The 27041-nt window shown below is 50.8% G+C and overlaps 4 protein-coding genes across 5 annotated transcripts; 2 read left to right on the top strand and 2 right to left on the bottom strand.

Annotated features, from left to right (window-relative positions):
* Positions 1 to 2932: 2932 nt before the first annotated feature.
* Vpreb3 (V-set pre-B cell surrogate light chain 3) lies at positions 2933 to 5591 on the bottom strand. The gene is made up of 2 exons (XM_051186552.1): positions 5447 to 5591; positions 2933 to 4736 (listed from the first exon to the last, which is right to left on the bottom strand). The coding sequence occupies exons 1-2, from the start codon at positions 5487 to 5489 to the stop codon at positions 4417 to 4419; spliced, it is 363 nt and encodes a 120-aa protein (XP_051042509.1). The 5' UTR covers positions 5490 to 5591; the 3' UTR covers positions 2933 to 4416.
* A 4712-nt stretch (positions 5592 to 10303) lies between these two features.
* CUNH22orf15 (chromosome unknown C22orf15 homolog) lies at positions 10304 to 12452 on the top strand. The gene is made up of 6 exons (XM_051186931.1): positions 10304 to 10450; positions 10837 to 10923; positions 11012 to 11137; positions 11356 to 11430; positions 11504 to 11670; positions 11967 to 12452. The coding sequence occupies exons 1-5, from the start codon at positions 10333 to 10335 to the stop codon at positions 11641 to 11643; spliced, it is 546 nt and encodes a 181-aa protein (XP_051042888.1). The 5' UTR covers positions 10304 to 10332; the 3' UTR covers positions 11644 to 11670; positions 11967 to 12452.
* Positions 12429 to 14179, bottom strand: Chchd10 (coiled-coil-helix-coiled-coil-helix domain containing 10). Its single transcript, XM_051186932.1, has 4 exons — positions 14052 to 14179; positions 13625 to 13832; positions 12688 to 12835; positions 12429 to 12596 (listed from the first exon to the last, which is right to left on the bottom strand). The coding sequence occupies exons 1-4, from the start codon at positions 14090 to 14092 to the stop codon at positions 12577 to 12579; spliced, it is 417 nt and encodes a 138-aa protein (XP_051042889.1). The 5' UTR covers positions 14093 to 14179; the 3' UTR covers positions 12429 to 12576.
* Positions 14180 to 17411: 3232 nt separating this feature from the next.
* Positions 17412 to 26386, top strand: Mmp11 (matrix metallopeptidase 11). 2 transcript variants are annotated; one of them, XM_051186929.1, is made up of 8 exons: positions 17413 to 17565; positions 21187 to 21416; positions 22316 to 22459; positions 22547 to 22680; positions 22807 to 23048; positions 23166 to 23382; positions 24120 to 24377; positions 25537 to 26386. In XM_051186929.1, the coding sequence occupies exons 1-8, from the start codon at positions 17443 to 17445 to the stop codon at positions 25668 to 25670; spliced, it is 1482 nt and encodes a 493-aa protein (XP_051042886.1). In that variant the 5' UTR covers positions 17413 to 17442; the 3' UTR covers positions 25671 to 26386. The 2 variants fall into 2 exon arrangements, with proteins under 2 accessions (XP_051042887.1, XP_051042886.1); XM_051186930.1 differs by lacking the exon at positions 22316 to 22459 and having other exon boundaries at positions 17412 to 17565.
* The last annotated feature ends 655 nt before the right edge of the window (positions 26387 to 27041 follow it).

Raw genomic sequence — 27041 nt, 5'->3', positions numbered from 1 at the left:
CCAGTCCTGATTATTCTCAAGCATAGACTTCCCTTTCTTTTATTCCAATTAAACATGCACACACACACACACACACACACACACACACACACACACACGCACGCACGCACGCCCGCACGCGCGCGCGCGCGCACACACACACACACACACACACACACACACACGCACTACGCGCACGCGCAGGAGGGAGAGAGAGAGGCAGAGAGAGGCAGAGAGAGGCAGAGAGAGAGAGAGAGAGAGAGAGAGAGAGAGAGAGAGAGAGAGAGAGAGAGAGAGAGAGAGAGAGAGAGACCTTTTTGGCTGCCAGGTCAGTCCCAATGCTGTCTCTGCATTAACTACAAGCAGTCATCCCTGGCTAAATTTGGGTTCAGGTGGGACTAACAGGACAACTGAAGCAGGGTCATTAATGGTATCTTTGTTTGGTTTTTGGTTTTTCGAGACAGGGGTTCTCTGTGGCTTTAGAGGTTGTCCTGGCATTCTCTCTGTAGACCAGGCTGGCCTCGAACTCACAAAGATCCACCTGCCTCTGCCTCCCGAGTGCTGGCATTAATGGTGTCTTTACAAGCTGTATTGGATTCTGGAGCAGAGACTGAAACCAGAAGCATCACTCCTATCTTTAAAATCAATGTTTGTGTTTTGAACTTAGTGGATTTTTCCATTAATTTTAATTAAAATGTCATATCAAAATGGTATCTACCTTAATTTCAGAGGCTCTCTCTCTCTCTCTCTTTCTCTCTCTCTCTCTGTACTTCCTTAAACTATGGGCCAAGGAATTCTTCAGCTCTTTATGACAGTCACAGTTCTGGGTGGCAGGATTGATCACAAGAACTTTTCAGTTTTGTGAAATTCTTTTTATTTTCTCTATATGGGTATTTTGCCTACACGTACACCCTGTGTACCCCTGGCATGCCTTGTGTTCTCCGAGACTAGACGACGGGGTCAGATCCCCTACAACTGTAATTATGGATGGTTGTGGACCAATCTGTGAGTGCTGGGAATTAAATCTAGGTTCTCTGGAAGACCAGTCAATGATCTTAACCACTGATCTATCTCTCTAGCCCTTGTAGATCAACTTTAAATTATTTTTAAAGAAAAAAACTTTTTCTTCTTCCTTTGTGTGTGTAGGTAGGTACTGGGATGGAACCCAGGACCTGGTACATACTAAGCAAGGACTCTGCCACAAATATGTTCCAAACTGATATGCCCAACTTTATTTTTATCGGTACATTTCTTTGTTAAGTGTTACTTTAGCCTTGATGGGTGAAGGGGGAAAGAGAACATGAAGTGAATGGATAGGAAAGGAGGATAGATATGGGAGGACCCGGGAAAGGGAATGAACAGGAACAAAATGAACTGTATGAAACTCAAAGAACTAATAAAAGTGGAGAAAAGCTTGCCTTAGTAAATCTCGCGATTATCTTTTCCTCTGCATCAGATATGAATGAAATAATGGGTTTCTAATTGGCTTTAAAAAGGCTTTCCTTACCTTGTCATAGACACAGACTGTTTGATTATTTTGAGAACTAAGGGGATTAATGTATGTAAAATTCGTAGAAAGGAGTCTGGCACCCAATAATAGCCAAGTGTTAGACATTCTTTCAGTCATTATTATTATTGATAAAGATTTACTGGGTAGTATTGCTCCAGGAGATAGATTCTTACTCTAAACCAGGAGCCACTCCATACTACCATAGAGGGACACCTGTGGGCTCTCTGTAAGCACTGAGTCTTCCATAGAAAGAATGGGCACATTTAAAAGGAGAGACACGCTCAGATGTTCCCGTTCCTGTTCCTCTTCCCAAGTTCTAGGACACAGCCTGAAGTTGCTTAGTTTCAGCACTAGGTGTCACTGTCTACTCATAAATAAGCACAAAAAGACCACGCTTGCCTTTTTATTTTTAATCAACTTATTTATTTGGATTTTGAGATAGGATCACACAGCGTAACTTTGGCGGGCATGGAATTTGCTATTTAGATTAGAATGTTCTTGAACTCAGAAAGATCTGCCTGCCTCTGCCTACCTGTTGCTGGGACAGCACCACCACACCCTGCCCAAAACTGACTTTTGAGGACACATGGCAGTCCTGTCACAGCGTCCCAAGTGCTTAGGGTTCCCCATACCCCGCAAACGTTCTAAATTGGTTGTTAAACATACCAGTGCACCACTAGTCATAGCGACCATCTAGTAACTAACACTGATTGAGAAAGTGAGGCCGGCAGTGCCACGCTTAATGCGGGAGTTTAGAGATGGTAAACAGCTGGAGAGTAAGAAGAGTTGAGATGATCAAAAGGTGCTTTATTTGCCCCCCAACAATGTGTTAAATGTTGCCAGACAGAAAAACTCAAAGATCTGAAACCTCAAACTTCCCAACTCTCTCGGGAATCCACAGGGACTGAGAACAGGACAAATGCTTGGTGTGGTCAGGGTTTCCTGGCTGGAGGTCCGCAAGTGGACCCAGATCCTCTACAAGGTGGCGACACAGCTCCTCATATAGACTTTAAGCCAACTGGGGCACCCACACCCTGGGCCAGCGGAGCGACAGGTGGGTCCGGTGGACTGCGTTGGGATGGGATGGGGCATCTGGGTTGGGGTGAAGCTGTACCGGATTTCCGGAGGGCCTGGGGTCCCCACCCGACCTTCTCCCCCACCTCTTCCTCCCCTACTCCACCTCCCACCTCCCTGTCCCCCTCCCCCCTTCGTCAGTGGAAACTTCCGGGACCACTCTAGGCTTCACGGAGGTCTCAGCATCTGTGCTCCTGCTGCTGAGCCAGGCTCCTGGTTGGTTAGCAGGGTGTCGCCTCTTTCTGGCGGTGGGGAGAGTAGAGTGGAGCCCGCGTTGGACAGAGTGCACTGGGAAATGCTGAGGTTGGAAAAGGGGAGTCTAGAGCCTCAGATAACTGCTGCACTTCCCCCCCCCCCCCCAGGCTCGAATCAAGCTCCTTTCAGTAACCCTGGCCTTGCCTGTCCCTTCATCCCAAACTCCCACGCATCTACCCTCCGCGCTCTCGCCACCCACATAAGACCACAATGAAATGAAGTGGGGGTTAAAGGTTGAAGCGCCCAAAGATAGTCAAGACTGTAAGCTGACTCCTCCTGGGACTCTGGATCCCCCAAATGCGTCTAGGTGCTCACCTCCGGAAACGAGGCGTTTCTTTGTTTTTTGAGACAGGTTTTCTTGTGTGTGTAGCCCTGCCTGTCCTGGAACTCACTAAGTAGACCAGGCTGGCCTCGAACTTAGAGATCTGCCTGCCTCTGCCTCCCCAGTGCTGGGGTTAAAGGTGTGCGCCATAACCTGATGACTTTTGGTGGAATGGGGCACTTCTTAGAGACACCAGGGGAGAAGCTAGGTATAACTAGGGGTTATGTGTGTCTGCTTTTCTGCGATCCTGGAAACTGAGTCCAGGGACACCATTTATACTAAGCAAATGCACTTTCCTTGATCTGGAACCCCTTGCCCATGAATTTTGTTTGGGTTTGAGACAAGGTCTATGTGTCTATCCTTGACTGTCTGGAACTCCCTATGTAGACCAGGCTAGCCTTAAAGGCCCAGACATCCACCGAGTGTTGGGATGAAAGGCATGTGCCATCACACTGGTTCAGGGATCTTTTTGAGGTCTCCAATCCCACCCAGTTCAGCTTCTCACAACAAGACTGGCCCTACAGTTCATTGTGCCACCCCTTGACTCCTCAGGTGTAGTCGCCCATCTGTGGGAAAGCTTCCCCAAGGGGAAACCAATAGAACACACTGTCTTTGAGGGGGAGGGAGCTGCATACCTGCTTTCAATGTCCCCATCCCTGTCCCTCAGGGCTCTTCTGAGAACGCTTGCCCCTGGCCATCAAGGATCAGTGAAGATTGGAGACTTGTCCAGAGACTTGAGTGGAGCAGCAGGTGCTGTCCTAGCCCCCAAGCCACCAGCATGAACTCCATGGGGACCAGCCACCCAAAAACAACGATCGTTGGGCCACAATCAGCCATGTGGAGCTGGCAGGGGCAGGGGTGGGGTTGTGGGGGGGGAAGGTTAGTTCCTTTTTCTCTCCCTTTAGCTCATGAGGTCACTGGAAGGTCAGGCACCAAGCTAAACCCGAAGGTCAGGCACCAAGCTAAACCCCTGGGGATAGGGAAAAGGCTGAGCCATGTTTCATCAGGGTCTCAGGCTTTTCCTCTTTTGACAGCAGTCATCAGAATCCCAACTCCCTCGTCCTCTGATTTGTAATTTTTTTTTTCTTCCAGGATCTTGAGGTTATGATGTCTGTGGTTGGATGCTGAATGTTATTAACTCAGATTGTGCGCTGGGAAGGTGGAGGTGCGGGGCGGGGGGGGGGGGCAAGACTCAGGAAGAAGAGAGGCCCGAGGTCAGGGCAGACAGGACAGAAGTAGGTGACACACAGAAGACATTCATCCCCATACCCCAGGCCTAGGGATCAAAGGTGTACGCAATGGAACAAAAGTAATCTGCATCGTCCTCGGGCTGCACAGGGCTGATGGTCAGCACACTGACATTGTGGTCCACATCCGAGCTCGCTGAGAACCTGCCAGGAATGTCATCGGGCCGATAGTGCTCCTCTTCCGAGTGATAGTAGAGAAGTTGAGGGGCACTACCTGGGCGCTGCTGATACCAAGACACGCCAAAGTCCCCAATGGTGGCATGCTGGGAGTTGATTGTGCAGCTGAGTTGAGCCACTTGGCCTGGGAAGACCAGTAGTGCATCAGCATAGGTCAGGGCTGGCCGGAAGACTGAAAGATACAGACCCACTGAGGGCTAGCCTGGGCCCCTTCCTTCCTGCCTTTCTATTTTGTTAGATCCCCAAGGAGACTCCCAAAATTTTCATGGCCCACTGTCATAGGACTGGACCTGGATGGAGCATGGAGGGCCTGGTTCCATGAGAGTTAGTATGCTCTCCACAGCTCCATTTTCCTCTGTGAATGAGGGCCTTGGAGGAGGTGATGCCTAATTTAGCATTATCGTCTTGTCTTCAAGAATCCATGTTCAGCTGAGAGCCTAGTGTTCAAGCATGAAACTGGAACCGTTTAGGCCCCCAGTACCCACTATCCCCTTCTCTGTAGACCCTTGCCCCTCAATCTTCGAGCTCTTCCAAACCCTGGCTACAGGCTAACTGCCCCCCCAGGATCCTCCCCGAATGCATAACCATCACCTTTCGTTTCAAGCTTCTGACCATAGAGGACAACCTTACAGGGTCTATGGAGTAGGGGACTGTCCATATCAACTTCCCCTGTGAGAAACAAAGGTAGCCAGCTGTCATCTCTTCAGACTCCAAAGGGTCATAGTATAAGGGGACTCACAAATGGGGAAACCAAGGCCCACACAGGAAAGTGCCTCCTGGAGCCTGGTCTGCACTCCACTCCATGCCTCTCTTAGGACCCACCTCACTGACTACTGATTTGCTTCTTTGCCAACCCCCACCTCACTCCCGGAGGAGTCTTACCTGCCAAGAAGGCTCCAGTCAGGAGGAGGCCAGGACAGGCCATGGCCAGAGGCAGAAGGCTGTCCTCGAGTTGTTCTGCTCTGCTGTGCTCTGGGTGCCTGTGGTACAAGGATGGGAAGCCTCTGGACCACAACAGAGCATGCAAATCAGCCCACTGACTGAAGGAGGCATGTCAGGTCCTGTCTTCCATGCGTCCTGACTACACAGCCAGCGGGAGATCAGAAGTTCAGAGGCCTTCACCCCTAGTTTCCAAAGTTGAAATTCCCCCAGACAGCCCCCTTATACCCTTTTCTAGTCATTAACAGTGTCTACTCACTAGAACAGTGGTTCTCAACCTGTGGGTCCTGACTCTTCCACAGATGTTGCCTAAGGCCATCAGAAAATATATCATGGCAGTAGCAAAATTATGGCAATGAAGTAGCAGCAAAAATAATGCTATGGTTGGGGGTCACCATGACATGAGGAACTGTATTAAAGGGTCACAGCATTAGGAAGGGTGAGGACCACTGCTCTCTAGAATGTCCTCAAAAAGGTCCAGGGGTCCCCCAGCTTGACACTGTTGGGACCTAGTGGGATGTCTTTAGATCAAGAAGACTATGGCCTTAGTGGGCACATTTTTCTCTCTTGCTACGTGGCCTGCCGTGACTTCTATCCCATGCTCTCTGCCATGACACACTGCACGACAGACCCAGAAGCAACGGCGCTGGGGACTGGAACTCCAAACCTGTGAGCTAGAACTAACCTTTCCTCTCTGAGCTGATTATCTCAGGCGGTTGTTACAGTGATGGGAACCTGACCAATAACATAACCTCCCAAGGGACAGTCATGCTGGTTTTTAGCACACTAGATTACTTCTGTTTGCTGTAGAAATTCTACTATAAGTAGAGCGTGTGTGTGTGTGTGTGTGTGTGTGTGTGTGTGTGTGTGTGTATGTGTGTGTGTGCTTCTTTTGTTCAATATTAAGAGTCAACCATGTGGGCAGGGCACAGTAATGCCTACCTTTAGTTAGACCAGTCATGTGACTCTTGAGACAGGAAGGCGGAGGAGAGAAAAAACCCAGCACAGATAAAGGCAACTCTCAGAGCTTAAAAAGGCTCCCGTCCTCCAGCCAGAGTCTGGCTCTGGCTGCCACCATCCCCACACTTAAAGCATCTAAGTTATTTCTGTGGACATAGGTCCTCCAAAAATAGTAAGGAAGCGAGTAAGCTTTGAAAAGAATGCTTGCTTCCACAGTGCTGTTCTGAGGACTGCAGTGGTTTTTAAAGTGCTATGCATGACATTTAAGATGGGCACAGTGACACCCACCTCTAATCCAAGCACTTATCAGGCTGAAGCAAGAATTCTGAAGGAAGAAGTAAAAGAAACTGATGTTTATATCTTTCTTTTTCTAAGGGATTTACCAATAAACTTACTTCAGAAATACTAAGTTGAACCAAGGTAAAATGTAGCTAAAGGAGTATGCTGCTGCCAGGCAGTCTAGAGAAGATGGCCCTGGCTGACAATGCCCACTAAGCCCCATGCATGCCTCTGTCAGAAAGAGCATCATTCTGCCAGCCAGGCAGGATGATCCTGGTTAACAGCTGCCTGGGAAATGCAGCTGTGGTCTGTCTCGTGATAACTTTGGCAATACTCTTACATTGGAAATCTCCCCATTTGTCCAAACAATCAAACCTTAGGATTTCTGTCTCTGTAAAAGATGTTTAATTGCTCAAAGTGTAATCGGGGCCATGAAACTATAGAAGTAGAAAGGGATTTATTTTTGTCCACGGCTGGTTTCTGTTTGTGCATTAGCTGGAGCCAACCGTGCACAATCACTGTAGAGTTTTTCCGTCATTTATTTCTAAGCGGCGGAGTGATTTCTCACTGGGAAGGCATATTAATTCTGCGACATCATGAATCAAGACCATCTGGGCTACATACAAAACCTGTCTCCAATAACAGTAACAACAAAAAAAAAGTACTGTGAAAGCCACAGTAACCACAAAGTCACAACAAGCCTGCGGGTCCTGATGTCTATTTCCCTTTTACAAATGAAAATAGGCTAACAAAAGAAGAGTGTTTGTCTAGGGGCAAAATGGGTCAGTGGTAAGCTAGATAGAGGACGCAGATTTCTTCCAACTTACCCATCCAGAAATGTGCCTGCAGGAGGCAGAACAAACAGCCTAACCATGGGGCTACCCTCTGACACTATGCTTGGGGGAGTGTAGTGGGGAAAAGACATAACACCAAGGCAGAGAGATGGGAAGCAACATGAGAGAATGGAAAAGAATGAGGAACAGAATTTTAAAAACCAATTAAAGGATAACCACCGAGATGGAAACCAGAACATAACACTAATCGTGAGAATGTAGAATGCCGAAGAGGGGGGTGGGGGTGGGGCATGAGAGATGGGCAGATATAGGACTTTGAGTGAAAGCCAGGGTTGCCCAGAGAATAACTCAGTGGTGGAGCTCTTAGCATTCGTGAGTCCCTGGATGGATACGAAAGAAGGTAGCAGAGGCAGTAACTAGTAGTGAGGAATAACAAGCAGGTGTTTCTGGCCTGCTATAGAGCTAGGAGGTCCAGATCCGCCCCCCCAAAAAAAAAGACAGAAAAGCAAGACAATGCCACACATCGGAAAATACACATTCAGCAGATGACCCTGCAGTTCTCCCGTGATATTCGCTAGAGAAATGAGAACCAACCCCACAAGAATGTGTAGACAAAAGTTTATACTAGCTTTATTCATAATCTCCCCAAACTCCAAAACAATGGCAGGTGAAGGAGTGAGTCAATTCCCGGACACACAAATGACACAACACTTCTCAGCAATGAGTGAAGATACTGCAGGCCGTTTGCTCTGAGCCCACTTATGAGACACCCTGGAAAAGATACATAGGAAACAGCTGTGGATGCCAGGGACTAGCGCTGATTATACAAATACCAACAACAGACAGAGAGCCTCCAAAGATGAAGGGGCTTGGGAGCTAACATAACATTGCAGGAGAGATATAACCTGCAGCAGCACACTAGGAGCCATTCGAGGAGGCTTGAAGCACGAGGAAGTGAATTACATAAGGTATTTTGAAACAATAATCCTTGGCTACAAGGATCAATAACAAGGGTGGCCCGAGTCCAAGGCTAAACACACAGTTGCTGGGTGGATGGCCTAGTAGGCATGTTTCTGTGTGACGCTGTGGTGGCCTTTGTGCAAAGATGTGGTTGTGGCAGTATTTTGTGGTTAATTCTTGTCATTAGACATACATGCATAAAATTCCCAACTGTACCCATCCAGCTTTAGTTATTTGGAGGAGGACGGAGGCTAAGAACTGTTTTTTCTTTTCTTTCTTTCTTCCTTTCTTTCTTTCCTCTTTCTTTCTTTCTTTCTTTCTTTCTTTCTTTCTTTCTTTCTTTTTCTCTCTCTCTGTTTTCCAAGACAAGGTTTTTCTGTGTAGCCCCAGCTGCCCTGGAACTCTCTATGTAGACCAGGTTGACCTTGAACTCACAGAGGTCTGACTGCCTGTACCTCCTCAGTGCTGGAACTAAAGGTGTGGGCCACCACCTCCCAGCTCAAGGACTGTTTTTATTCTCACAATTTCGAAGAGTCACTATCTATGGAAAGGGGTGATGGAGACATTCTGTATCTTGGTTGTGGAAATTGGAGATTTTTCAACAAGATGGCTCAGTAGGGAAAGGAGTTTGTCACCTAGCCTGACAACCTGAGTTCAATCCCCAGGACCCTCAAGGTGGAAGGAAAGAAGCAGCTCCCATAAGTTGTTCTCTGACCTCCACACATATGCACTGTGGTTCATTCATACATACAAAAACATACATACAAAATGAATAAGTGTAAATATTTTTCATGCATACATGTTCATACATACAAAGTAAATAAGTGGAAATGTTTTCCTAATTTGAAAGCATTCCAAAGGGGGACATACATTATACCTCTATAAATGTGACTAACAGAAGACAAAAGGGAACAAGTGTCCGAAGCTGTCTTTGTGGGGCTGCAATTGGAACCAGCCGAGCGGCCCCAAGTTCGTACCTGAGTGGAGGGGTGTGGATGAGGGAAAGGCTAGCTATAGACGATAAAGAAAAGACAGAGACACAGAATAAAATCAGGAGGGCAGGTCAGTCAATACTGAATACCACGAGTTCATTTTTCAGCACTCTTTTATATCTTAATCAAAAAGGGGAACATGGTATCATGTGTATGGAACAAACAGCCTTTTCTTCCTCACTTATTCTAAGGGTTCAGTAATGACACCTTAGATCCAATTTCTTGTTCCCTAGCCTTGAGGGCAGGAGTAGCCATACCTCAGATTCAGGTCTGTTGTTATTTAGACTAAGACAGCCAAACATCCTACTGTAGCCACACCTTTGACCTATAGGTCTAATGACTTGCTGAGGACAGTTTTGAACTCTCTGCCCTTGTGCCAAGATGGAGCGTAGCCATCTTTATGGGCAGTGACAAACAAGGGCAGAAGAAAATAACTGGAAGGCTGGGAGCGAGGAAAAGAAAGCCACAGGGAAGAGGTCATTGGTGAGGGAGGATACTCACATCCCTGCAACTGCACACTCTCCCTGGTAGGGGATGTGATCTCTGAAACAGTACCCAGGCATCCTAGAGACCCCGGTCTGGAGCCTCTACCATGGGCCTGACCAGAGCTCCACCTGAAGGCCCGCCCCAGAAGGTCCAGTTACCAGGATACAGGGGATAAAGCATTTCCTGCCTAGATGTCTGGGCAGCTCCCACTGCCATGGAGACCACTGGGAGCTGAAGGAGCTGCTGGCACCCAGAAAGCAGCAGCAGAGGAGGCTAGTAGTCTTGGACTAGCTGAGCAAGTGGTAAGAAGGGGTCAGACTCGAGCAGGAGCCAAGCCCACCTACTCAGCAAGCCTCAGATGCACAGTTCCCAGGTGGGATCTATGGAAGGGAGTAGCCGGAGGAGGGGGTTCAAAGGTCCACGATCTGTTTGTCTTCTTCCTTCTGCAACCATGTTTGTCACTGTGATGTTTGGAGGTAAGCAGGGTCCCCTGTCCTGCAACATAGGGGCATACTCACAGTTGTTCATCCCTCTACCCCAGAGACCTAGGAAGGAGAGATACAGGCTGGGAGGGAGGGGCAGGGGAATTTGAGAAAGCTGTTTCTATGAGGCAGCAAAGCAATGCCAGGACAAGGAGCAGGGCCAGACTCTGGGAGGACTTCAGTTGTGGTCTCCTGTACACTACATAGCAAGAGATGGATGGAAGGTCCAATCGGTTCAAGCAGCATTTGCAGAGGGTATTAGGCCTGATGCACAGTACTAGTGGCATAATCCTCTTGTCATCTCTAGGCATGGGAGTGGAAGTTCTCTTAGTTGGGGGAGGCTGTGACATCCTACCCACTCAGTTATGCCCCTCCCTTAGCTGGTTGTCAGGTGCTGGTGAACCCCTGGTGCAGCCTGGTGACCTTCATTAGGCACCTGAAACAGAAGGCTCAGGTTCCCCCAGAAGGTGAGGAGACTTGGAGGGCCTGGTGAGGAAGGATTGAAGGCCCCGTGCCGGGGTGCAGCCTACCCAGCTTATTCCCATTTCTGCCCAGTAACCATTGCTCTTCTGGCTGAAGACGGGCACCTGGTGAAGCTGGAAGAGGGGATCGCCGAGCCCCCCTCCATGGCCTATTCCCTGCTACAGGAGCAAGGGACCTATGTCCTGGTACAGGTCATTAGTAAGTGGGGCCCAAGATTCTCCTTTGTAGCTATGTTGGACTATAAGGGAGGGACAGCAGGCCACAGACAAGCTAAGATCCTGTTCAGCCTCAACCTTGGCTGGGTCCTATACCCAACCATCCTCATCCAATGCCTGTCCTGACCCCAAGCCTAGGCTAGTTTTGTATGGGGACCACTAAGCCAGTCTAGGGTCCTTTGCTCTCTCTATACTCTGCAGAAGGGAAAGATGGGACTCCCACCCACTATGAGTCTCTACTGGACAACTTAGATGACCAATGTCCAGAGTTAGCGGGTAAGTACCAAGGTAAGTGGGGGTAGGGCCCATCTACTCAGCTCCCAGCAACAGGATTGTCTGGGCCTTCCAGAGGAGCTGTGCTGGCTCTCCGGCTTTCCGGGCACAAGCAACAGTCAGAGAAGACGCACAGGCATTCGGCGTGGCCACCGGGAACATGGTCCCCCTTCAAGGTCTCGAAGGGTAGCCTCCCTACCACCTAGAAACCGCTAACTGGAGCCAGAGCCAGGTACAGAAGAGGTATGGAAACCCAGGAACATCCAAAACAGGGAGCCCTTCCCAAGGGACACAGGTGCTGAAGGGTACAGCCTTCACACATATACACACCCAGAGCAGTACACATTGTACCTAGAGATAAGTCCCACTATACTGCTGGAATATAAGCATCCTAAAGGCAGAAATGCTCTGAGTCAGGAATCTGGTACACATTTCTCCAGCCTGGCACAGCATAGGTGCTCTATGCATAGTTGCTGACTGAACCCAGTGTGTGATAAAGTGGTCTGTGCTGGGATCTTAAGGGCCCACTTCCTTTCCAGCAGGTCCTATGACCTGGCGTACCACAGACAAGTGGCCCAGCTGGACCTGGATCCAAGGGGACTGGCCCTGACCTCTGCATTTATGATCAACTGCAAAACAGACAGCGGTCCAACAGCACCTCCTCTTTCAGAACCTGGCATTACTAAGAAGTTGCATCAGCAAGAAGGGAAAGGTCACAGACAGGATGGGAGAGCCCCCCTCCCACCCCCTTCCCCCATTTGAGGGCAGGGAAAAGGATCCAAGGACCAAAACAAGAGTGAGGGGGCAGATGTTCCTGTGGGGCAAAAACAGTAATCTGTCCTTAACTACCCACAAAGCAGATTATAACAGGGTTCCTACCCCCACCCAGAGGTCCAAGTACAGCCTAGGGTTACACAGCAAGAGACATTCTCCCCTCCCTTTACACACACACACACATCTCCCACCAGACAGGGAGTCAGTGAGCACACAGCAGGCTGTGGTCTACAGTAAACTCTTTAATTGAACATTTATGTCTTTTGTTAATCAGCAGGGTGAGAATTACCCTCCTTACTCCAGTTCCACGTACAATCTCATCTTGGTCAGGGCTGTCGGTGAGGGGTTAAGGGTAAGAGCAGGCCCATGGCCTCCTCAGGGCAGGGAGCTCAGACCTGTGGAGGGAACCAGAAGACAAACCAGTGATCAGCTGTCACCAGAGTGTCCACCCCTCCCAACCCCACCAGTGTCACCCCAACTGCTCACCGTGATTGTATTTACACTGCTTCAGAGCTTCACTGAAGCCCTCGCATAGAGTTAGGTCACTCTGAGTGGTCGAGCAATCCAGGAACTGCTTGATCTCATAGGAGCAGGGCCCCATCTGTAGGGGGTAAGACGCCTGACGGGCAGGGGCCTAGGGGAGAGTATAAGAGGCAAAACTGTCAGCTCAAGGTTGGCACCCAACATCAAATACTAAAGCTCGAGGCTTCCTGCCTCTCTGCATAACCCCACCCCTGGTCCCCCAAGGATGGTTCAAGGCAAGCTGAGTGACCAAGACTAGATTGCCCTTCCAGCCTCAGCTGCATCCCTGACACAGGTTGTCTCTTAACGGATAGACAACGGTTTTCTTTCTGCCTCAAAATGGACATGCTGGGCAAATGTAGGAGGGGGAAGAGAAGGCTCTAGAAAAAGCTGTACACTACATGTATACACAGAGTGACCTACTTCCAAGACACAGCACTATCCTGGCGCAGCCACACTGAATCTCATGACTCAGGACTCACACCGCAAACTAGCATCTGGATTTGGCTCAAGTGTGGTGGGAAGTGGCAGAACCCTAGTGGGGCAGAGGTCACCAGGGAACAGATGCCATGATGGCAGGCTGGGCTCTGGTGATCACATGGGCTTGGGAAATACTGCATCTCTCTCTGCTCAGCTAGGGTTAGATGTTCTGGGACAAGTCTGCACTAATCTGAGCTTGGGTTTCTCCATCTTTCAAGGTCTAGGGGGTATCTGTCTCTAGCAGTCAGACATTTTGGCTGCTGGGGCGAGGTTTCCAGGCATTCACAGTAGGCTTAACTTAGGGTTAGGGCCCTCTTTTGAACTCTGAACACACTGGATCACCCTCGCTGGACATTTAAGCGGTTCCTTTTGTCTCCTTGAGCAAATTCTGCCTCCGTTTCTCTTTAGTCCACTCGCTCACCTGCTGGACAGCAGGCTGGGCAGGCTCCGAGCTTCCCCCACTGAAGGCGCTGGTCAGGGCATTACCCATGACATGCCCTACAGCTGAGCCCACAGCTACACCAGCAGCGGTGGATGCCATTTGAGCCATAAGGCCCGGCTGGCCCGAAGCGGCAGGTGCTGGGGCGGCCGCTGAGGGTGGTGGGTGCGCAGGAGGGTGTGCTGGGCGGCTGCAGGAAGCAAGGGGAGGCAAGGTTAGTGCTCCTGGGAAAAGCTCCTCTGCTCTGAGGACCAGGGCGACCTTCATCTTAGACTCGTGTTTCTGCACCCCCGGTCCTCCCCCAAGCCAACATGGCGCAGCAGCTTCCAAGGTCATTCTGCGGACGCCCTTGGGAGAGTCCCCGAGCTTCCCTCACCCTTCCCCACGGGGTCCCTGTCCCCCCTCACACCTGGCCGGCCTGGCAGCCGCGCTGCGGCTCCCCCGAGGCATGACAGTAGTAGGACCAAGGAGAATCAGAATAAGAAGCGTGGACCGTAGCACTCGCTCGGTGCGGGGAACAAACGCAGCAGCGTGCGACGAGTCAGGTGAAAAGGGTGGAATCTGAGGCGGAGCCTCGGGACACGCCCATAAAAGGGAGGGGCAAGCCTCCCCCTTCCAGTAACCTTCTGGATTAGGGCGGTGAGCCATCCTAGTGCGGGGCGGAGCTATGAGGGTCCAGGAGACACTGGTCAGTGTTGCAAACCCCTATGCTTAAGCAGGTGCAGAGAGTGCAGGGCTTTCTGTTAGCCCATCGCAGAACCCAAGGGGTTTGTCACGAGGGGAAGAAGAGACACTTAGGCCATCAGCGGAACAGGGAACGGAGATTCCAGGCCCGGCTTCGCCCCCTGACTCCTGTCACAAGATAGAGTTTGACAATAGCCATTCCAGGATCACCAAAGGACTGGAGCCCAAAGGCCTTCAGTGATCCATTATCAGAATTCGAGCCAGGAGGTGTCTCGGTCCTTCTTCGACTCTCACATTGCGCTGGCATCCTTGAGCTATGCCTGTCCAGGTGCACACAAGACCCTTAACCCTGAGACCACACTACCACAGGCCCCTTGACCCTGGGATACAGAGCCAAAAACTGATAGTGTTTTTGAAACATACAAGCCGTCCTAGAGGTGACCTGAATACCTAGAGGTGTTTGCCAGCAGAGGTCAAGCCAAACTTAGGTTTTAGCATTTTTAGCACCTTTGGCCTTTGTTTGAGAGCGCTGGGGTCATGTCATAACCTCTGGCAGGAAAAAAAAAAAAAAAAGTTAAAAAAATCTGGGTGGTGCTGGTGCATGCTTTAGTCCCAGCATTTAGGAGTCAGAGGCAGGTAGATCTCTGTGAGTTTGAGGCAGCCTGGTCTACAGAGGAAATTTGTGTAGCCAGGGCTACACAAAGAAACCCTGTTTTGGAAAAAAAATAATAATAGTAGTAGTAATGATAATAGTAAAGTAACGGCTGGTCAGAGTAGGGCGGGCACAGAGGGATCATGATTCCCCCCCCCCCTTCTGTCAGTGTTTTTGTAACAGCAGAATCATCCAGCACCAAACATTCAACAGTAAAAGTTTCAAGAACAGGGGGTCAAAACTATTCAGGACCACACACTGGATGAGAAGGCCATGACCATCCCTGTGTCCCAAACCTTTCCTTTCCTTTCTTTCTTTCTTTCTTTCTTTCTTTCTTTCTTCATTCCTTCCTTCCTTCCCTCCCTCCCTCCTCCCTCCCTTCCTTCCTTTCTCTCTTTCTGAGACAGGGTTTCTCTGTGTAACAGTCCTGACTGTCCTGGACTAGCTTAGTAGACCAGGATGACCTTGAACTCACTGAGATCCTCTTGCCTCTGACTTCCAAGTGCTGGGACTACAGGTGTGGGTCACTACTGCCTGGCCCAAACCTTGATTCTTTCAGCAGCCTCTGTGGTCAACCCTCTTCTACCAGGACTTTAGTTCTCTTCTGAAATGGAATCATCACCTATCTGCAAGTAAAAGATGAGCCACTCATCTTCCCCCCCCCCTCCCCGCCACCAAAGAAACGTCAGGCTTTGCTCCAGACCCATTGGGTTATAGGTCTGGTCTCTGCTTACCTGGAATTAAGTGGGCAAGTGGTAACATCCTTCCAGGTTCAACTTCTTCTGCAGGCATCTGTGTCTAGCCCACCTATATAAATGCACCCATCTGCCTTCCAGATCCTGCACCGGGATAGTAATGCCTTAGCTGCTGGCTGGTAAGTTGCTGGTTTCTCAAAATATGGCCATGCATTCCTGGCAACACTGAAGGCTGTTTATGTGCTGCACAAATAAATGTTTTAGGGTTGGGGGTTGTTTTGTTTTGTTGAGACAAGGTCCCTCTATGTAGTCTGGCTGTCTGAGAATTCACTGTGTATCCACACTGACCTCAAACTCACAGAGATCCACTTGCTTCTGTCTCCCAGGTGTTGGGATTAAAGGTGTGCATCATTATGCCCAGGCTGGCCTCAATCTCACAGAGATCTACCTGCCTCTGCCTCCCTAGTGCTGGGATTAAGGGCATGTGCCACCACTGCCTGGCAAAAGGTGAGGATTTTTAAAAGATCACAGATGCCCAAGTAAAACGAACTACTCTATGGCCTCCAGCTTGCAGCAACTCAGGGCCCTGTCTGCCTGCCCGTCTGAATCTTAGCTTTGCAGGTTGCCATTGTTGTGGGATATTTGTACACTGTGTGAAGTATATTGCTGTGATTTATGTAATGAAAAGATGAACTTCCAATAACAAGGCAGGAGGTATATCAGGGGTTTCTGAGGAGAGATAGGCAGAAGAGTAGGAATCTAGGCATGAAGGAGACTTCAGGAGATACTGAGAGGAAACAGGAGGTTCAAGATGTGATAGAATGTAGATTAATATAAATGTGATAATTTAAGTTATAAGAACTAGTTAGGAACAAGCCTAAGCTATAGGCTGAGTTTTCATAATTAATACCCCTGTTGTTATTTGTGAACTGGTGGCCTAAGGGAAAGTCCACCTACACAGATGGGCACCCCTTGCAGAGATGAGAGTGGATGAACCTTTCCAGCATCTATACCTCACTCTAGACCTTGCTTCTCTCCTTCACATCTCAGATGGCTGGGCCTAACTGGTCAGGAAAAGCCCGTTGGCCAGGGCCTGAACAACATGGGCTCCAGTGACCCGCTCAAAAGTCCTCCTATGCTCCTCTTCTCCCAGCCACGGAAGTCTGTATGTATGTGCATCATTGTGTGCCTAGTATCCTTTGAGGTCAGAAGAAGACATCAGATCCTAGGACAGCCACTATGTGGGTGCTAAGAATGGGACCTGGTTTCCTGCAAGAGCAACAGTGCTCTTACCGATAATCCATCTTTCTGGACCTGTCTCTGGTTTGTTTAAAGGTGAGGGGCTGGCCAGCTTCTGACATATGCCTTAGTTTCCCCAGAGGTCATATTTCAATTTCCTGTTCCTTTCAGCAACTATTGTGCCACCTTCCTAGTGGATTGGCGAGGGCTGTGAGGATAGGGGCATTTGACCACCTGTCACAGACTAAAAGAAGTCAGACAGAGGTCAAGCCACCAGGGAGACCTGGCAGAGGATGGGAATTCTGAAAGTGGGGTTGGAGAACAGGAGGAATAATTTCTCTGCAACTCTCACCCCTCTGGGGACTCCTGCCTAACCCAGGCTGGGGTTGCAGGCTGGCTGAGTTTAGAACAAAAGGCCGGGGAAGGCGGGGCAGTGGGGGGTGCGGTCCGGGCGCCGGCGGGGGGCGGGGCGAACTCTATAAGGGGCGGCAGCCCGGCGCGGCCCAGCAGGCCCAGCAGCCCCGGGGCGGATGGCACGGGCCGCTTGTCTCCTCCGCGCGATCTCGCGCGCCCTCCTGCTCCAGCTGCCTCTGCTGCTGCTGCTACTGCTGCTGCTCCTGCCGCCGCCGCTGATGGCCCGGGCCAGGCCACCGGTGAGTGCCCGCCTCTCCTCCCCGAGGGAGGGCTGGGCACGCGGGCTGGGCCCACTTGCTGAGCTTGACCCACCGAGCGCCCCAGTTATCCTAGCGCAGTCGGTCCCTGAAATGCCTTTTGGGTCGCTCTGGCCGGGATAATGAGCTTCCCGTCGTTGGCGGTGTGCAAGTGGAGCCTATCTGGTTAAGCGCGAATGTGCACGCAGTACTCAGCTTTGACCTGCTTCAGCTAGGGATGCTGGAGTGTTGTGTTGGTGGAGGTAGCAGAGGGAGTGGGTACCAGGGCCCCTAATTCATCACAGGAAAGAAGCAAAGCAAATCGGGGCGGGGGTTGGGGGAGCTGGCAGCCTCCGGTGGGCACCTTTGCAAGGTGTGTACAGTGGCTGGAGAATAAAGGAAAAGCTAGGGAAGGAGTAAATGGGGCCCAATTTGAGAGAGGTGCCTCAACCTGTAGGAGGCAAGTTTGGGAGACTTGGAGCCAACAGAGAATGCACCCTGAGAGGCAGTGTGTATGAGCAAAAGGTGGCATCAGCATGAAAGGGGGCACTGAAACTGGATGCTGTAGACCCTCAGGGAACAAAAACACGGGGAGAGAAAAGAAAGTGGGTGCAGAGAAAGAGGTAAAGGGTGAGGAAAGGGGATTGAGGGACTCACAGCCTCTTCCAAACTGGTCTTTGAGGCACCTGCCACAGTAGCAACTAAGCTAGGTTGGGGCTGGAACAGGGACCACTACAGACCTGCAATACTCACTGGGTACCCTGCCCTGCCCTCAGCTGCCAGCTGAGGCAGCCAGCCAGCTCAAAGAATGATGGGAGGAAGGTATGACAGCCAGGTGTTCTGGGACTGGTCCGTTGGTCCAGACACACTGGTCCACCTGCCAGATTTGGCCTTGGGCACAAAAGGGTTTGGAAAGGGGGGTGGGTATCGAAGGGGGTGGGTATTGTGGATCAGGAGCTCCTCAGGCAGAGTGTGGAGTTCCCTGCCCTAGAACTTAGAGCACAATCCCTAACAACCCCCCCCCAACACACACACACACACACACACACACACACACACACACACACTACTTGTCATAGCCACCAGGGGTTGAACTCATGCATTTGGGAATTGGAGAGGTCTGAGTTTGAACCATGAAACCTTGACTCCTTTATCTATAAGGGGACAAAGAAGGAGGGAGCCCCAGTGTCTACTGTTGGGCATTTAGTATAAAACAAGGCAAGGTCAGGCACACTGGAGAGACAGAGTTGTCAGCTGTAGTCATTCTGATGCTTGCACAGGAACTGGGGGCAAGCCTGGGGTAGGATCTCAGCTGAGGATCCATTACTCTATAGATGCACAGAGAGGGTCACCGCTAGCGTTTTTATCCCTAGACCTGCCACCAGCCAGGCCAAAAGAGTTCTGTAAATATTTATTCAGCCCAGCCCCCAGCTTTCTGAGTTTTTGAAAGCCCCACAACCTAGTGGCCCCGGAAGCTGCCTTCCCTTCTGGAGCCAGTGGGGGAGGGGTGAAGAGAAGCCCAAGGGTCGGCGGATGGGAGGGGAGTAGTGTGTGTGAGGGGAGTAGTCTGTGTACCCGTTGAGTGGCTGTTTCCTTGCCTTCTCAGATGCTCTCCTGCCTCATCACAGCCTAAGTGACTATTTCTCATTCAAGGTTGCTGACATCAAAAGCAAACTGAGGTTCAGGAAGGGACCACCAGCTTGTGCCCTCCCCACCCCCGTAGCTTCCTAGTCTGGGGCTTTTTCTTATCTATCTTCCACCAGGTTTCTCCCATGGTCTGGATTGGAGGGTACTCCTAGGTCTGACCTTAAGTGTCTCAGCTATGCCAGGAGACTGGGTCAGCCTAAAGTTCCCGGAGTGTGTCTGGGGTTGCAGATTGGCAGCTGCCAGGCCAGAGGAGGGTGGGGCAGAGTGAGTCAGTCCCCTCCACAGGGCAGGCCAAAGGAAGGCTGCTAGCTGAGAAAGAGGGAGTGCACTAGAAACAGAAATGCTTCTTAGGAATGTGGGTCTTGGAGATGAGCCAAGCTGGTGGGGTGCGGGTGAGTTCTGAGGGGGAGAGGCTTAAGCCCCAGGTCAGAGCTGAGCTCCTGTCTGGCTTGCTGTGTGATACAGGGCTAAGTCTTTAACCTCTCTGGACTCTGTTCCTGCTCTGGGATACTGGGCATTTAGGATAAAATTAATAACTGTTTCCCAAACTCTCCAGAGCTATAGATGAGGTCAGAGGTTCTCTGAGCTCACCAGTCTAGCTCACTGGGTCCCAGGAACCCTGGAGTACTGAGAATTTGGGAAGAGAGTCCCAAGTGTGGGAGTACAGGGCCTAAGGGAGTAGAGTCTCGGAAGGACCCCTCCAGGTGAGAGGGTGCCTCTCAGCTCCATCTGAAAGATTGACAAGTTGAAGCTCAACAAAGGCCGTGACATGTCCAGGTCACCAGTGAATAGAATTCAGTTTTCAGAAGCTTGCAGCTTCTGGCCATGCCCTTGGTGTCTCACAGGGAAGGGAGAGATGTTGAAGGGACCTCGGTGGAGATGGGATGGGTTATACAACCCCCGTAACCTTTTGTGCTGTCATGGCGGCTCTGCCAGCTTCTGGCAGAGCACATACACTGAGCAGAAAGACTAGATTTTGAGTTGGTGGGGGCTCCCTGCCATTCTAGGAGACCTGGGTAGAAGAATCTGTCTCTCCGGCTGGCCAGGTTGGATAGGTCCTTGTGGCTGGTCATATAGAGCCAGATCCACATCTTGACTGTGACACTTTGGGGTCCCCAGGTGGTAACTCACCTGTGCAAATTACCTGGGAGGCAGCAGGTGCTTTGTAACTTTCCCAAAGAAAAGAATTGCAATCTCATCCCTTGGAAGAGGATATGGGAAGAACATGGGAAAACGCAGCTCTGGTCGCTGTTGCCATCAGTCGCCCTGAGACACTGACAGGGTGGGATCCAGCTGGCCCTAGCCTCCTTGTGTCAAAGGGGCAGGAGTTCACCGATCTGGAAGGGTATGGGCAAAGTGTCTACTAGAACTGGGACCTCACATGGATGGGTATTTCTCAATAGTAGAGCACAAGTACAGTCAGCCCTGAATTCGATTACCAGCACTCCCACCTACACCACAGAAAGGGAAATGAGACCTCCGTTACCTGGTGCCCAAGGTCGCTTGCGCTAAGCTCTCAACATGCCTCCCTTGTGTTCTCCAGGCAGCACTTAATGGGAGTCTTATCCCCATTTGCTAGGTAAGCTAGCCCAGAGCCACACTGCAGCCCCTCCAGGCTGGGGGAGGGTCATAGGAGCATCCTCAGGAACTTTTGGATATGTTTGGTGACTGCAGTTAAGGCTTCATAGGCTCCTGTTCCCCTAGTCTCAGTGTGTTTCCATCTAGACCTCCTTAACCTGGTTGGCAGGAGCTGGTGACAGCCCAGCACCCTCCAGGAGGGCAGGAGGAAGATGAGAGAGTGTGATGCCTTGGAACAAGTATCAGGAAACTAGAGGCTCGACCTAAGGCAATGGACCCAGCCCTGTGCCAGCCAGCATACCTTTCAGCTCCTCCATTCACCCAGCAATTCAGTGGGCTAAGAACGCCATCCCAGGGATGAGCTGACTTGGTTTTTGCGTCGTTTTTTTTCTTGCCCAGGAGAGCCACCATCACCACCCTGGGAAGAGAGGGCCGCAGCTCTGGCATGCAGCTCTGCCTAATAGCTTGACATCTGCCCCTGCCTCCCATTGGGCCCCTAGTCCTGCTAGTAGCTCCAGACCTCCACGATGTGGTGTGCCTGACCCACCTGATGTGCTGAGTGCCCGAAACCGACAGAAGCGCTTCGTACTATCAGGAGGGCGCTGGGAGAAGACAGACCTCACCTATAGGTAAGGACCAGAGGGCAGGGGAGCAGGACAGCATGTTACCTTTACCCTTTCATCCGGAAATGCCCAAGGCCACATTCACACAGCACACAGACCTGCATGCCCACTGACTCTCATCCCCCAGCCATTCATGGACCAATAACCTGGAACCATGGTCTAGACACATGCAGATTATGCCCTCTTGCAGCCTAAAAGAGCCTCAGTGCATGCCTGGGGGAAGATTTCAGACACTTAGACAGGCTTAAGTAAGTACCTGTAAGGCTCAGGCCTGGACTGGTAGTGAATGGGACAGAGCCACAGCCCTGGTAGATTGTTCAAATCTGTCATAACAACTTGGGCCTTTTGTAGATGGACAGAAGTGATGGTGGACTCCTTGTTAGTGATGTAGTAGGTCCCTCAGCAGGTGGTTAGAAGCCAAGACAGCCTGAGAGACAATGGTCTAGGGTCACATGGCATTGGAGCTGGGATAGGGGTGCAGAATTTCCCGGTTGGGAAACCAAGTTCCATTACAAGGCTCCTCAGAGTGAGTTGTACTGTCGGGTCTTGGGACCCCTGGTCTTGTATCCTTTCCACTCAGTGTGTATAGCCCTACATACAAAGGTGAACCCATGTCTGGAAACAGTTCCCTAACCCTGAGACCCAGGACACTCCAGGCTGCAACCCTGAGTGCACATGCCCATTGATCATTCAAAGGCAACACATCTTTCTTGTGGGGAGGTGGTGAGACAGGCTCTCACATAACAGCCCACACAGCCTCACATTCACAGAAATCCTCCTGCCTCCACTTCTCCAGTGCTGGGAGGACAGGCATGAGTCACCACTCTCAGCTCCAGGGGAAGCTTGACTCCTCAGTCCTCAGGGGCTTCCTTGCCCCATGCCCAGGCCCCTCCACCTCCCCCCAGGATCCTCCAGTTCCCATGGCAGCTTGTAAGGGAGCAGGTACGGCAGACGGTGGCAGAGGCCCTCCAGGTATGGAGTGAGGTGACACCACTCACTTTCACCGAGGTGCATGAGGGACGCGCCGACATCATGATTGACTTCACCAGGTGAAACCTGTGGCCTGGGATCTTGCTGGGAACACAGCCCATTATCAGCAGCCTCTAACTGTGTTCTGCCCCGCCCCCTACCCCCAGGTACTGGCATGGGGACAACTTGCCATTTGATGGGCCTGGAGGCATTCTAGCCCATGCTTTTTTCCCTAAGACCCACCGAGAAGGAGATGTTCACTTTGACTATGATGAAACTTGGACTATTGGGGACAACCAAGGTATGTGCTGGAGGCCCGTCTTCCAGATGAGGCAATTTAAGGGAGCACTTAAGCTGGGGTCTACAGATTAATTTGGCAACTGGTGGCAGGAGGTAGAGGTTGCTAACTCACCACCCCCTCTTCCAGGCACAGACTTGCTACAAGTGGCAGCTCATGAATTTGGCCATGTTCTGGGGCTGCAACACACCACAGCAGCTAAGGCCCTTATGTCCCCTTTCTACACCTTCCGATACCCACTGAGCCTCAGCCCAGATGACCGAAGGGGCATCCAACACCTCTATGGCCGGCCCAAGCCAACCCCCACCTCCCACGCTCCAGCCTCAGGCTTCCAGGCTGGGATAGATACCAACGAGATTGCCCTGCTGGAGGTAAGAATGAGGTGGGTAGGAAGACAGAGGTAAGGTACTGCCTCTGTTCCTTTTGTACCCCTGCTGGCTTTATGGCTCCAGCATGTGCTTTTTTCTGGCTCCTCTATCCCATCCCAGCCAGAAGCCCCACCGGACATCTGTGAGACTTCCTTTGATGCAGTTTCCACCATCCGAGGAGAGCTCTTCTTCTTCAAGGCAGGCTTTGTGTGGAGGCTGCGCAGTGGGCAGCTGCAGCCTGGGTACCCTGCCCTGGCCTCTCGGCACTGGCGAGGATTGCCCAGCCCTGTGGATGCAGCTTTTGAGGATGCCCAGGGTCATATTTGGTTCTTCCAAGGTGAGTGGGAACTGGAAGTCAGTGACAGATGATTCAGGGACACAGGGGGCAGGGAGGCAGAGGACTTAGAGCCAAGGGAGACTGGGAGCTCACTTCTTGGGCACAGCTGAGTGTCTGCCAGAGGTGGTAGCTCTTGAGATGAGTAGCATTGAAGGTCTTGCCCTCTGCAGCTTCGTGCTGATATATTCAACCCCCAAAGTCGTGTGCGGTGGGGCTTTAGCGATGAGGAAGGACTTGGGTTCCAAGGTAGAATGGCTCACACGAGGTGTGACGCTTGAATAAAGAAGAGCAAGAAACTGATCTAGGCACAGTGACCCTGGAGTCTGTGATTTCAATTCTCATCTGGCAGAGGTGACAACCTAGAACATTCCAAGTGGCAGGACTTCATAAACACAGGTGAGGCATGGGAACCCTGTATGTGCATTCCAAGGCAGCCAAGGGGCCTATTCCAGGAGGGGCTGGGGTCCAGGGGTGGTCAGCAAACATCTGCAATGGGCAGCCCTCTGTTGACCAAAATAACCTTAGCTTGGGCTTATTGAACCCAAGCTTATCTCAACCCAGCTGGTTCTAACATCCCTTAGGAGGTACGATTGCTGGGAAGGAACTATTGGCCAGCAATGTTTTACAGACAAAAGAAGCAGGTTGGGAGAGTTCCTGATGGTGGCCAAGCAGATCCACAGTGGCTGGGCATAGCAGTGGTGGCTTGGCAGCTCCTGACAGTATCTTCCCTCTGGCAGGTGCTCAGTACTGGGTATATGATGGTGAGAAGCCATTCCTAGGCCCTGCACCCCTTTCCGAGCTGGGCCTGCAAGGTTCCCCGGTTCATGCTGCCTTAGTCTGGGGTCCTGAGAAGAACAAGATCTACTTCTTCCGAGGTGGAGACTATTGGCGTTTCCACCCCAGAATCCAACATGTGGACAATCCTGTGCCCCGACGTGCCACTGACTGGCGAGGGGTACCTTCTGAGATTGATGCTGCCTTCCAGGATGCTGAGGGTGAGTTAGGGATGAGGTAGCTAGAGGGAAGCGGGTGTAGTAGCCACCACACTTCTATACAGTAGTGGCTATCATCCTGTGTGTCATCCTCCCACCCCCACCCCAAACTTCATGAGGGCTCCCCCATCCTCACAGGTCCTTTGTCTAGCACCATCTCCCCTCCTGGTGGCCAACCCATGTTGCAAATGAGATTGAAGGTCTAGAGGTACAAGGACTTGCCCAGGTCCCTTGGCCACAGCCAGTACTTAACAAGGACAATGCTTCAGACACAGCACCAAGTCCTTACTTATCTCAATCCTCAGAACAGCTTTCTGACATCACAACAGCTCTGTTTATTTGTTTGAGGCAGGGTCTTACTATGTATCCTGGGCTAAACTGGGACTTGTAGACCAGGCTGGGCTTGAACTCATAAAAATCTGCCTGCTGCTACCTCCACATGGTGGTATAGAGAGTGCACTACCACATCTGGCCATAATAGCTCTTACTGGCATAGTTTCAGAGGGGCAAACAAAAACCATCAGTGAGGTTACTATCCATACCAGATGAACAATGGGAGAGCCAGGATTCCCATCAGTCACTGCTCCTAACCACTGGCTTTCCCCCAAGACCAGGGCACTCTTGCTTGCTACTCTCCTTTGCTTTTGTGCCCATGTACACTGGGGAATTCACTGGGAGAGCAACTTTGAATAGCATCAAGCTCCCTACCTGTGGTATTGTTTTCTGTGGTCTATGGGCATGCATAGAAGTGATGGGGAGCTTGGCGCAGGGAACAGCACTTGCGTTCCTGAGCTAAGGTTCACAGGACCTACTGGACCAGACCCTGGGGAGGGGGGGCAGGCAGAAGGGTTCCCTGAAGGGAAAGGAGGTTCTGGTAAGCCAGCTCTGGCATCTACAGATTTGCTTCCTTGTTTCGAAGGCAAAGGAAGTAAATAAATGTAGCTCAGGCTGGCTTCTTCAAACTTTCTATGTAGCCAAGGATGCCCTTGAACTCTTTCTCCTCCTGCCTCTACCTCCTGAGTGCAGGAAGTACAGACATGATACAGTGGTATCCAGTGGCAATGGCCTGCTCACACAGCAGTGTCCTTCCCCAGGCCCAGCCTGACAGGCAGATGCAGAGCCCAGTACCCACTTACCCAGCCTGACCTCCTTCTCTCCTCAGGCTATGCCTACTTCCTGCGTGGCCATCTCTACTGGAAGTTTGACCCTGTGAAGGTGAAGGTTTTGGAGGGCTTTCCTCGTCTTATAGGCCCTGACTTCTTTGACTGTGCAGAACCCGCCAATACTTTCCGTTGACAACACCTTGGATGCACTCAGAGCTACTGACTCCTGCCAGGCCACTTATAACATTAAAGAGACCCACAGCCACCATCTTTGGGGCTCTGGGTTTCAGGCATGGGATAGACAGAGCCTATGTCTCCTCAGGGGAGTGGGTTGGAGTATGGCACCATTTGCAAGGAGGGCCATGCTGGTCATGGTCATCGGTCAGCAACTGTCTCAAACTGGGCAAAGGCTTTGGCATGACTTAAAAATAAGGGAGTTCTTGGGCCAATAATATACCACTTATGTAGGTTATGGTCAACCTGGCTGCCCAAGGTCTCACCTGTGCCCCTCAAAACAGAACTCCCTCATGAATGTGGGGACCACAGTACCTCCATTCATTTTTTGTAATGAGGTTCCTGTGGGTAGTGGTGGTAGTGATGAGATGCCCAGGGTACCATTCTGCCTCAGCCAAGCAGCTGGACCTCAGGACAGTATCTTTGTTAATAAGTCAGCTCTGGGGAGATGCTGAACAGATTGCCTTCAGCCAGAGTCAGAGATGTAGTTCTCAGCCAAAAGATACACAGCCAGCCAGCCAGGGAGGCAGCTACTTCCTTCTAGAGACACTGAACCTCAGAGGCCCCGCATACCTCACAGCCTTGCCTGGCCATTTCTTCCTGGTGGGAGGGCTCTTCCTAGCACAGGTACCTTCCAAAGCCATGTAAATGTGTATAGTGTATAAAGCCTTTTTTTTTTTTTTTTTTTTTTTTTTTTAAAAGCCAAGACTGTCATTAAACATGAGTGTTTTCTAAATGTCTGTCTGGTTTTTCTTTGCAATTGCAGTCAGGATTTGGGAGCTAAAGTCAAAGCCTTCATCAGCCAAGACTGTTTCCTGGGGCTAGGACTCATGTTTAGGGTTTCTCCTACTTCATTCCTGCACAAGTAGGGAGAGGCACCTGCAGTGGCTTTTCAACTGGCTGCCTGCACCTCATTTGTCCCTTTATGTTATCCTCCAAAGCAGTGGCCATTTTATCTGATAACGCCTAAACTACCCCCTCCTCCTTTGGGGAGAAGGCATGTTCTCATAGATACCTGGCTCAGAGAACTCAGAGATCTGCCTGCCTATGGTCTGGGGTTTTGGAGCATTAGGTTTAAAAGTATGAGCCAACATGCTTGGCCCATAACTTAAAACTCTGGTTCCCATGGCTGTAAGAACAGTGGATACAACTTACAGTTGCCATGGCCCTTCCTAGATCTTTAGCATCTCCTTTATAATGACTCCTCTCATACCTGCAATCTCATTAGACAGACCTTCATGAAGTAGTCACCAGGGTCACGAATTGGTCAATTGTTTGATTTTCAACTTTCATTAAAGTGTTTGTTTTGTACATCCCCCCCATGACACCC

The sequence above is a fragment of the Phodopus roborovskii genome, unplaced genomic scaffold (assembly GCF_943737965.1).
Source record: "Phodopus roborovskii unplaced genomic scaffold, PHOROB, whole genome shotgun sequence".
In the NCBI taxonomy this organism is placed as follows: Eukaryota; Metazoa; Chordata; class Mammalia; order Rodentia; family Cricetidae; genus Phodopus; species Phodopus roborovskii.
Note: the sequence above shows the minus strand (reverse complement) of the source record. Positions and strands in the feature narration are given on the sequence as shown.

Bases quoted from the DNA above. Each gene is read 5' to 3' on its own strand.
- CUNH22orf15 (XM_051186931.1), top strand. From the start codon at position 10,333: ATGCACAGTTCCCAGGTGGGATCTATGGAAGGGAGTAGCCGGAGGAGG. The intron at 10,451-10,836 runs GTAAGCAGGGTC...CCCCTCCCTTAG, and splicing joins TGTCACTGTGATGTTTGGAG to CTGGTTGTCAGGTGCTGGTG. The intron at 11,138-11,355 runs GTAAGTGGGGCC...TATACTCTGCAG, and splicing joins TGTCCTGGTACAGGTCATTA to AAGGGAAAGATGGGACTCCC.
- Mmp11 (XM_051186929.1), top strand. From the start codon at position 17,443: ATGGCACGGGCCGCTTGTCTCCTCCGCGCGATCTCGCGCGCCCTCCTG. The intron at 23,383-24,119 runs GTGAGTGGGAAC...TCCCTCTGGCAG, and splicing joins TCATATTTGGTTCTTCCAAG to GTGCTCAGTACTGGGTATAT. The intron at 24,378-25,536 runs GTGAGTTAGGGA...TTCTCTCCTCAG, and splicing joins TGCCTTCCAGGATGCTGAGG to GCTATGCCTACTTCCTGCGT.
- Vpreb3 (XM_051186552.1), bottom strand. From the start codon at position 5,489: ATGGCCTGTCCTGGCCTCCTCCTGACTGGAGCCTTCTTGGCAG. The intron at 4,737-5,446 runs GTAAGACTCCTC...TGTATCTTTCAG, and splicing joins GACTGGAGCCTTCTTGGCAG to TCTTCCGGCCAGCCCTGACC.
- Chchd10 (XM_051186932.1), bottom strand. From the start codon at position 14,092: ATGCCTCGGGGGAGCCGCAGCGCGGCTGCCAGGCCGGCCAG. The intron at 13,833-14,051 runs GTGTGAGGGGGG...TGCTTCCTGCAG, and splicing joins GCGGCTGCCAGGCCGGCCAG to CCGCCCAGCACACCCTCCTG. The intron at 12,836-13,624 runs GTGAGCGAGTGG...ACTCTCCCCTAG, and splicing joins CCCAGCCTGCTGTCCAGCAG to GCCCCTGCCCGTCAGGCGTC.